Source organism: Protopterus annectens, chromosome 16.part0 (assembly GCF_019279795.1).
Source record: "Protopterus annectens isolate FY-2018-M chromosome 16.part0, PAN1.0, whole genome shotgun sequence".
NCBI lineage: Eukaryota > Metazoa > Chordata > Ceratodontiformes > Protopteridae > Protopterus > Protopterus annectens.
This window is the reverse complement of record NC_056750.1, coordinates 163309295-163320537: the sequence shown is the minus strand read 5'-3', so window position 1 is coordinate 163320537 and position 11243 is coordinate 163309295. Positions and strand designations below refer to the sequence as shown.

At 39.7% G+C, this 11243-nt stretch overlaps 1 protein-coding gene across 1 annotated transcript in view; it reads left to right on the top strand.

Annotated features, from left to right (window-relative positions):
- Positions 1-3421: 3421 nt before the first annotated feature.
- Positions 3422-11243, top strand: part of LOC122790545 (CMRF35-like molecule 2) — a 221809-nt gene continuing 213987 nt past the window's right edge. Inside the window, exon 1 of the mRNA XM_044058094.1 lies at positions 3422-3527. Within this exon, the coding sequence (XP_043914029.1) occupies positions 3488-3527 (40 nt within the window). The 5' untranslated portion in view covers positions 3422-3487. The remainder of the gene's footprint in view (positions 3528-11243) is intronic.

The following is an 11243-nucleotide window of genomic DNA, read 5'->3' as shown; positions in this document are numbered from 1 at the left end:
GCAGCATATGGCATCTGTTTGAGCCCTTTGATCCTCTTGGTGAGGTACTTTTGGGGTCTTTCCAGTTGCTGCAGGTGTCTGGTAAGGTACATCCCAAAGGGGCATTGTACTCAATTATGGGCCTGATGAGGGATGAGTAAAGGCGTCTGATGACCTCCCTGATCTAGATGTGAATCTCTTCATGATTAGGTGGGCTATATAAAATGTTTTTCTAACCACTTTGGCCACGTGGTTGTCAAATGAGAGATTGCTATCAACTTGGGTCCCCAGGTCCCTAATTACGTCTTCTGTACTTAATGGATTACCACCTATGTGGTAATTTGTGGGCGCTTTGTTTTGCCAAAGGGATGACTATACACTTTTGGCATTTAGCTTGAGGCCATGGCTCTGGCACCAGTTGTCTGTTTCTATGAGGCCCTTTTGGAGGATGCTTGTGTCAGCTGGAGAGTCGATTATGGTGCCAGTTTGCAGTCATCTGCGAACTTGGTCAGCCACAGTCCTTCCGTGTTGGCCTGTACCTCCGAGAAATATATACCGAACAAGAGAGGTCCCAGGACTGAGCCTTGTGGGACACCACTTGTAACTGGTTTGGAGTCTGACATGGCTACAGCAATTCTAACCATGTGGGTTCTGTCCTTGAGCCAGTTTGCAATCCATCTAGTGACATAGGGGTTTATATTTAAGCTGGTGAGCTTATCTATAATGCCCGAGTGGGGTATTGTATCGTAGGCTTTTGCGAGGTCCAGGTAGGCGGTGTGGACCACCTTCCCCTCGTCAATGGCCTTGGTGACTGTTTCAAAGAAATCAACCAGGTTTAAGAGGCAGGATCTGCCCTTAACAAAGCCGAACTGGGTAGGATCCAGTGTTTGTAGGTCCCCAATATCTTTATTTATGAGGTCCATGGTGATCCTTTCCATAGCTTTGCAGACCAAGCTAGTCAGGCTTATGGGCGATGGTTTCCAGGATCCGTTGAGGCACCACCTTTATGGAGAGGGACCACTGTTGCTGTCGCCACTCTTTGGGCACATATCCTGTAGTAAGGCTGAGATTGAACAGTAGTTTTATGTTTGGGTTTAGCTCTTCGGAGTTCATGTAGGGCTGCCGGGACATCATCTGGTCCCATTGATGCTGTGTTTTGCTTTGGAGAGGCGGCTCTTACCTGAGCATCTGAGATGTCAAGGGGGCAGCACTCTGCTGGGATAGATATTTGCCCTTTTGGTGGGGGGAGAAGTTTGCGCTGAACCTGTCATCTAGGATGTTGGCAATGTCTGTGGGTTCGGTGTATTTTTTGTTATTTTGGACTAATTCTGAGCATATCTGGGAATTACCACCCAGGTTCCTAACATAACTAAAGAAAGCCTTGTGATTATCCTTAGTGTCCTGTGCAACTTTCTCTCGAAGCTGGCCTTAGACAATTTTATGCGTGCCCGTAGTTTTTGCTAATACTGATCAGTGATGCCTTCCCTTTTTGGGATTTTGCTCTGTCATTTAGTAGCTTCCTCCTTCTATTGTATAGTTTGTTTATGGCTGGGGTCCACCAGACAGGACGTCTGCCTTTGGAGGATTGGGTCTTGGTTTTATTTGGGATCGCATGATCCATGCATTCCTGAAGGTGTTCATAGAATGCGTTTATAAAGGATTCTGCGGTCTGGGACGTATTTTCCACAGGCCCGGGGGCTTTGAAGGATTCCACCTCAGTTTTGAGGAGTGTGAAATTTGCTTTAGAAGTTTTTCACTGTGGTTTTCTGGGCAGGGGGTGGGGTTGGGATGTGAATATCCAATGAGATTAGTTTATGGTCTGATCTTACCAGTGAGTGATACACTTCTGGTCTGGAGCATAGAGTCCCCATGTTGGTGATGATCAGGTCCAGTATGTTTTCCCCTCTTGTGGGACTGGTAACAAGTTGTTCCATAGCATTTGAGTTTATAAATTCTAGGAACCTTTGGGCTAGGGTGTTGGAGCTAGAGTAATGCTCCCAGTCTATGTTTGGGTAGTTGAAGTCGCCCAATATAATGGTGTTTGGAGAGACCTTCATATTTTCCAGTGTTCTCAGGAAGGCTGAGTGGGTTTCCTGGGTTTGGGAGGGTGGTCTGTAGCAGGCTATAAACTGGAAAGCAGTTTTACCCACTGTTAGTTGCACATGGATAGTCTCTGATGCTTCGTGCTTTGCCACCAACCTGGAGGTGTGGGTATCTTTGATGAATATCGATACTCCCCCTCCTTTTGTGGTTCGGTCCAAGTTTTGGGGCCGAAAAGCATGGTATGAGGTATAACCTGGTAGTGCTGGGGTGCTCTCGGGAGCCCTGAACCAGGTTTCTGTTACTGCACAGATATCGATGTTCTCCATGCTAAGGAGAGTTTGAGTCGTGCATCTTGAGGTTTAGACTTCTGGCGTTGAGTAGCATTACTCTTAGTTTCTTATCCCTTGTGATACCTATGGAGGTGGGTTTGTCTTTTGACCCTTGCCTAAAAAAGGCACTATGGGGGTAGCAAGAGCCTTTGCCAATATCCGAAAGCCCAGGGGTGACAGGTGCAAGCCGTCCCTAGCGAAGCATCGTGGCTTGTCGAGCATATCATCCCAAGCTGACAGGCATTGGATCCCCTTTGAATGACACCAGTACTTAAGCCAATTGTTGAAATTGATGATCTTGTCTTCATATTGTATATTCAGTGGGTTTCATATTTGCAATTCATATTGTATATTCAGTGGGTCTTCATATTTGCAATTCAGTGGGTTTGTTTGCAGGTTGTAACTGCCCAAACCAGTGCTGTTGTGCAAAATGAGGGAAACTGTCTTTATAAAGGCATGTCTGCATGAGTACATGCACGAATAAGCAACACTACTGCAGACCATATGAAAAAGAATTACCAGCTAAGGGAGAAGGGCATGTATCAACAAGCATGAAACAAATACAATTGCCTAGGCTGGGATAATCATTCCACTAAGTTTCACAAAAAAACAAGCACATACTAAAGGAGATGTAATGTCACTGCTACAAAGGCTGCAGATCTGAGTGTGACTGGACTGTATCTCTGGATGAGGCTAAACCAGACAGTCAGCTAATGTAGTAGCCTATGGGTGGGGGAAGATAAACACAAAAGGAAAAACTGTAAAGATTGCAGAGAATGACCATCCCCCACTGAAGTTTGTGAAATCTGACCTACAGTATGCTAAAGAGCTTGTGCGAAAATCCTGCCTCTCATTGAGCAGGTGACTTACACAGCACTAAAATGCAAACAAAGCACTCTAGCAAGCTACTGATTTTTGAAATGAGATAGTGCCCCTTTAAGTGACAATATTACTCATTGCTTCCTTAACATGCATATTGAGCTATTTTCAGAGAAAGAGGAAGGAAATAACAGTTAGTCATGAAAACCACCAGTAAAACTTGAAAACCTTCAGTAACGACGAATGAAAAATATAAAACACATTTGACGAATCCAAAGAAAAGGCATTTTGCCCACCCTAGTGAAGACATTAAAACAATGAGGCTAATCATAGTTCTAGAAGTTCTGTTTATCTCAGGTAATAAAAATAATTAAGCATTCTTACTATTTGCAATTCAAATCAATTTGCTATTCATGTGAGAAATGTTAGTAATTTAGTGCAGTTATGTTTATGATTTAGTGTAGCTATAATACCTATTTATTATCAAACCTTTGGTGAAATATTTATCAATCAAGGTTAAAATGGAAAGTTATTTGTAAATTATGGATAGACTGTGGTTCTTAGGTATTATACCGCGGCATGACCTGATTGTCTTTCATGTTTACAAAATATATGCCTGTATACTTAAATAGTGAGAATTTACCAAACATGATAGAAAGTGGTGCTAATTTATGTAAAAATCTTTAGTTTATCATAAGGAGTTTACTAGTCTTTTAGCCATTAACAATAAAACTGCATGTTACATTTTGTTGAAGAACTTCATATAATGAAATAACTTTTCAAGATTTTTGGAATCAAAAAAAGTCTTTGCATTACATTTGTAATTACTTTACAGCACTGTTTCTTTTTAAATATTGGACTTGGACTGGGGGAGCTAGGCCTGCAGTTGTAATGTGCTATGAAAAACATACAAAAACCAACATGAAAAACACTACTGTGTGACTGGACATGTGCTAAGTAAGAGTTATACTTAAAGTACAAAACACAGTTCAGATCTGCTCATTGAAATGAGTTATTCTTTGCAGACTACAGAGCATAAATATATTTCAGAAGAGTATGAAGCTAATGTGCTAACTACGTAGTTACCCAGGTTAGGTACATATCAACTGTTTAATGTTTTATACTAGTGAACCACATTTAAAATTATGTGGTGCAACCCATAGGTTCCCTGAAACCACACAACAAATTTGGATTTAGCAGAACAGTACCCTTAGATACTCTATAATATCTTATGTCTGGTGTGTATCGTGGAAAAGGAATTAAATGTACAGCTCTTATATTTGATTTAGAAGACTTCACTTTTTTGTCTGGTAAAAAAGCCATAGTAAAGCTAGACTACGACTTCTCAAAGTTGAAGGAGACCTTGCTGGTTGGTATATTTTTCCTTACATTAGACCTGTTTACTAAAGTTTTGTCTCCATGTACTTCTAGCACTATTAAAGCCATATTAAATAAAAAAGAGACATTTGGCAATCCTGCTCAGTACATACAGCATTAGAATCGAGATAGTCACCCCTTAGTGTTTAATAATCATCCTATCTTTTTAAATAAATTATCCAGTAGATGTGTTCACTGGTAAGAAAATCAAATGCATTTATTTCTTCAAAAATATAAAAAAAATAAAATCTGAAATAGCTACTTCAAAAGTCTTCTCGATATTGAAGAAAATGAGCTGTTTTAGAAGTGTGAATGTAATATCTAAAGTAGTGTGTGAACTGTTTCTTGGCAGTATTTATTATGCAACATTTTCTTGATTCACAAATAATTAACAGTGACATACAGACATCTGCCCAGGAGGAGGAAAGTAATTTATATTGGGCTTCTTCTATCAGGATAATTTGGAATGTTTGGCAGAACAGGGAGAGCTTTTCATTTCCCCAAATCATATTATTTTAAGTGATCATCATTACCTGCCAGAAGTAGATCATTTTCAAAATATTGTTATATGTTTTAGCAGTTTGTTTTGCAAGGATAAATTAACAAATCTATCACAGTTCTTTTTCCAAGTGTCTTTTTCAGCTTTGATCTAGGCCACAAGATAAATATAATACATACGAATAATTTAAAACTAGTCAAACAGTACAATTACGGAAGGTGTTACCTAACTAAAGTACTCAGAGCAAGTTGCTGCATGAGATTAGTATGGAAACTCCATACAGACAATAACTAGAGGGAAAGACTGAATTATAGAGCATTGATCTTTGTGGTGGTTGAGGCCACATAGAACTGGTTTGTACATGTCAAATATCTTCCTGCAAAGGACTAACTCCTTCTTCACTTTGGATAGATAGCTACATGGTGTGCCTTTCTAACACCAAGGCACATAAAAACAGGTACAGAAAGCTATGACATTTTTCCTAATCACTGTAGTGTCTGAATATTAGTTAGGACTAATTTAATTATTTTATCCTTCTGAGTTATATGAAATATAACTGTGTGTTCAGTTAGAAAAGTAATGCATGACTTTTTTGCTAAGTTGTAAATCCTTGGGCCAGATTCCAAAAGACCTACTCTCAGCGTAAGTGACTTAGTCCGGTGTAACACCTATCTATAACGAATGCATATACTGGAGTAAGTCACTTACACTGAAAGCAAGTCTTTCACAATCAGGTTTTGTATGTTTAGAAAATAAGTATTTGATTTCTGAAGCATTGTATTTTGCCTTCTAAGTCCCTGAATCAAAGAGCAAGATTATGCCGTGTAGTCTATGTTTCTAAATGTATTTCTAGTATAAAGTACATATGTACTCATTGTTAGATCTCAAGCAGTGGCTGAAGCCAGTGGGTTAGTTTATTCTGAAACTTTTACTAGGAGCTGCATGCATACTGGCTTAAATGACATTTAGATGTTATCTTGAATGAATCACATTGAACAATATGAGGTCAGTATTGGGGTAGGTCTACATAGTAATGTCATGCACTGTGGACTGAAAGACTTAAGGGAGAATTTGTATTCAGACTATTCAAGGATACATAGACAAGTTCAGATACTGTGCTCTAGACAGGTGTGAGTCTTGGGGGACTATTATATGTCAGTTTCTCTATGTTTGCTGAAAGTACAATACATAAAGGAAGGATAAAGCATAAGGACCCGATAGGCTACTTCCCAGAGTCACTACAAATATGGCAAGTGTGTTGACAGACCTCATAATAAAGATTCTCAAGAATCACTGGGCAATTCAGATGTCATTAGAGGTGAATGACAGCAAGTATGGTACCCCAAGGGGGACAGGAAAAATCCAAAGAATTATATGTTTGTTACCTCAACACCAGTAGCAGGAGAGTCATGAGTAAAATTCTGAGTGGGTTGTTGTAGGTAATATCCTTAGATGACAATTGCCAGGGCAGCAACCAACAGGAGCTCATGGCCAGAAAGAGCTGTCAGTCAAACTTGTTCAACTTTTATGAATTTTTATATAAGAAAGTCAGAGGGTAGTGCAAGTAGATTATAGGCCTGATATAGTCTTCATCAAGAACTTTGACTGAGTCCTACTCATGTGGGTGACAAAAAAATTGGAGGGGGTGTGGGTATAATCAAGCCTGAGGAACTGGATTGCTACATTGCTTTTTTTTTGTTCCCACTTCCACCAGTTCTTTATTATTACTGGCCCAGCCCTCATACCCCATCTGTGCCATGTCTACCAGCTCCTCCATGCCCCTTGAACTTATTCCAGTAACATGATGGGCCAGTCATGGATAGCCAACTATGGGGTTTAGAACATTTGAGCTTCTGTCGGGGGGGGGTATTGGCTTATCCTATTCCTCCTCCCTATGTTTTTGTGGCAGTGTGGTACAGCCTGGGGGGGCATGCAATGTGGGGATCTGTGCTGTATTGCCCCACCTCCACAGCAGCTCAGCCAAGCCTTACTGCTCCAGTGGCAACACCTCCATTGGCAACATCCCTTGCATCCAAGAGGGATTATTATCTAGAAGACATCCACATACTACCCTCTTCCCAGGATAAGCATGCCCATCTTTCTCTGCCACTCTGTCAGTCACCTGAGATGCTAATTGAAACCAGTCACATGGGTCATTGTTAGGGCTTCATCCCCCTACATCACTGGAGTGGCTGATTGCTGCCTTGTTGAATATTAAGGCACAGAGTTATGGTATGACAGCTAATGTTAGGACTTAAGCAACAGACTACTGGAGTGCTGCAGGGGGCTGTCCTTATCCCTATACTTTTTAGTGTATTTGTCTCTAATGTATTAGATGGAGTGAAGTACAGGACCAGCCTATTTGCTGATGCCACATAGGTACAGAACTGGATGACTGAAGAACCCTACTAAACAAACTGGAAAGGTAGACTGAGTAGGCAGAAAAACAGAAACTGATGTTCAGTTCAAACAATTGCAAAGTACTACACCAGTGCCATAAAAGCCTTGTGTTAAAAGTCAGCTATTGAAATGTAACTCAGGCCAACAGAGCTGAAGATGTATCTGGTGTGTAGATCCCAAATGGATTGAAATACTAGAAGCTAACTAAGAGCACAATGACAGCAGGAGACAGAATTGTTCAGTGTATCTTCAGTAGGTTATCTTCCAGAAACCAAGTGGTCATGTTTCTACTCTACAGGGCCTTTGATCATACCTCTAGAGGTATGTGCAGTTTTGGAGCTCTTACAAGTAAAATGTCAAGAGACTGCCAGAAGAACAACAGAAGAACATCCTCAGAATGGTCTGTGGGATAGAGGGAAAAGGATATATCTTCTTATATAAGACCAGAGAAACAGGGTGGGACATTATATATTTGAACAAAATCATGCCAGGGAAAAGTCATAGGGTCACAGGGAAGAAGAAGGACAGAGGAGTAAGGAAGAGTCACAGAAAATAGACTGTAAGGATTGGATACTCTCTGAAACTTCCATTTTTTTCACCCAGTGGGTTGTATACTCATGGAATAAATACTGGATGGTGTAAAAGAAAACTCCAAAAGCATTCAGAAGGACATAGGTCAGGTGGAAAATGTATGAGGGGAAGGCAGAAATGGAGAGGTGTAAGAACATCACATACACTTAACTCGTTACATCCGAGTGACACCTCCAGATGCATCTGCAGTTAACTCCTACTGACACCTCTAGGCATCAAATATTGCTTGTTCATATTTGCATCAATAATTCCAAAATCATGGTATGTACAAGGTTTTGAAATATTTCATCTTAAAGCTTACACAATTCCAAACTCAACTGCATTAATATTTGACCTCTGTCTAGTGCAGGTAAATATATATTAACTGTTGTTTCCATTATATTAATTTATATAGATATATATTTTTATTTTTTCTAAATATCTCAACAACCAAGTAACACAGACAAAACTCCTTAGCTTCATATGAAAGCTCTCAGATGAATAAAATGTTGCTGAGAGTATGTGTGTAACTTGAGTGATTGCTGAGATATTGTAAGTTTTTACAAAATATTACAAACTTAATAGTTACCATGTTTACTTTAACTTATAAAATTCAGTTTAAGACCTAGAATCTAAAGAATACTAAAACCATAAAATAGTTTGTGCTGAAGCATTTGCCATTTATACTTCTTTCATAATCCTTATGGTATTACTAACAGGAGTTTCAGAGAGGTATGAACATTTGTTTGAAATGTGAGGACATAATTTGATTCTGTCAAAAGACTGAGGCTCCCCCCATTAGAAGTTACACTGCAAACTTCCTGAGCTCCATTGGAGTGCAACACAGATAAGCTTATTTCTGTCAATAAAAATCTACTTTTGTATACATATATGTGCTAAGATATGAACTGTCTCTGAGTTATCTATGGAAATATTGTCCTGAGAAAAGAATGTAAATCCTAAGTCTTTACATCCTAGCTAATTGTCTATCTTTTTCTCAAGAAGAATGTCTAAGCAAAGTTGTTTTGTGTTAACTGTGTCACATGGACAAGTTATGAAACTTAACACCCCTACTATTCTGAAATGTCGTGGAAAAATGAAATGTGTGTATTGGATTTTTAACAAAAGCAAATAAACCTGCAATGGCATACCTTTGTGTTTGAGTGTGTGACTGCATACTAAATATATGTATGTGTGTTGTGTGTGTGTGTGTGTGTGTGTGTGTGTGTGTGTGTGTGTGTGTGTGTGTGTGTGGATGTGCATCAATGTATCTATTTGTGGTGTGTGTGTGTGTGTGTGTGTGTGTGTGTGTGTGTGTGTGTGTGTGTGTGTGTGTGTGTGTGTGTGCGTGTGCATGTATATTGTGTGTGTGTGTTTTGTGTGTGCATGGAACAGTGCATTTATGCATGCATGCATTTGTTTATTTGGTCGTGTATGACTGAGTGTGAGTGCGTATGTGCATGTGTGTAGTTTGTGTGTGTGTATGTGTGTGTAAGTGTATGTGTGTGTATGTGCATCCATGAGTGCATGTGTATGCATGTGTGTCTGAGTGTATGCATGTCTGCAAATTGTATATATATATATATATATATATATATATGTGTGAATATATATATATGTGTGTGTGTGTGTGTGTGTGTGTGTGTGTGTGTGTGTGTGTGTGTGTGTGTGTGTGTGTGTGTGTGTGTGTGTGTGTGTGTGTGTGTGTGTGTGTGTGTGTATGTGTTTGTGGTAATTATGGAAGACTGCTGTCCGCCTTACCGAAGACCTTCTGCACCTACTGCATATTTTCCTGGTCACCAGAGGTGGCTTGATTTTCAGAGGATGCTCTGCAGTGTATCAACAAGTTCTGTCACTTTATTTTCTGTGGTTGGTAGGAGACAACAGCGACTGATTTACTATACAATGAAAGCGTTAGAAATTTGTTAAGGAACAGAAGTATTTCCTTATAGGCCAGAAAATTAGCCATGGGTTGGTTTAGAGTAAAAAAGTCAAAGTCAAAAAGTAAAACAAAAACGTTATTGTCATTCAAGCACACACAAGTGCATAACTGAACAAAATTCTGTTCCTCCAAGCTCAACATGAAACACAAAACATTAACACTAACAGATACACAGTAGCAGCATTAACAAGTCACTGAATGCACACAGGCTTCAACTGGTGCATCTCCCCTTCTAGCACCAGCTACAATCAAGTCCCAGACCAGCTGCAGGCACAGAAGCTTTAACTGCCACATCTCTCTCCAGCACTAGAAGCATTCAAGTCCCAGCCAACCTTTGACACAGAAGCTACAAACCGTCGCATCTCCACTCCAGCACCAACAAATCGTAGTCCCATTCCAGATATTTTGACCCTGCAGTCCTCACAATCGCTGCCACTTGCAGACCCAAATGGCCCCAATCAATCAGCAATCCTTCATTTACCATCACCAGCTCTGACTGACATCGTCCTCAGTTCACAAAAAAAAAAACATTTTGGATATCTCCGACCTAACAAAAATGATATATTTCCAAATGATTCACACCAGCAGACAGGTTTTGTCCTCTTCCTCTGCATCCACATCTGGATAACTTGCCACTGAAGGCCCTACTTCCAAGTTCCAAGTTCCAACAAAAAGCAGAAAACCTACATCAGTGACATCACGGACATCACAACTGCAGACAACTAGATACTGGATATATCCGAACAGGCAAGCAGACCAGATCAAAAATATGTGTAAGTAGAAAGCAAAAACATAAAATGTACAACCAGAGCCAGAGAGGCTGCTGCCATGCAAGGCACCGCCATCTGGAAAATAAAACTAAATAATCTGCAAGCCCATGTGAATGAAGTGATGTACAAGTCAAAATCTTTCGTCTTTCTGTACATAAAGCAGAAGAATTTTAAAAGTAAACATGCTCAAAGAATAAGAAATTAATTTGGTGACACTTGGATAGCTGAATAAATCATATATCAGGATCTTTCATGTGGGTGTTTTTATTGTTTTCTTCCCCTTTATATTTCATTCTCTTCTTTATTTGCTAGTTAGTTGTTCGAACAGGGACATTTTGACCTTTCTGCTTCACCTTTTTACTGCATTCTTTCCAAATGAGGGCCTTTCCATCTTGTACATTTTTTCTCACTCATTGTATATTCTCCATAGTTTCACTATCTGACCCCATCTACATTCTTCTCTTTGGCATTGTTCTTGGTCTTTATATTTTGTATTTGTATTAAGCTTTCTTCCT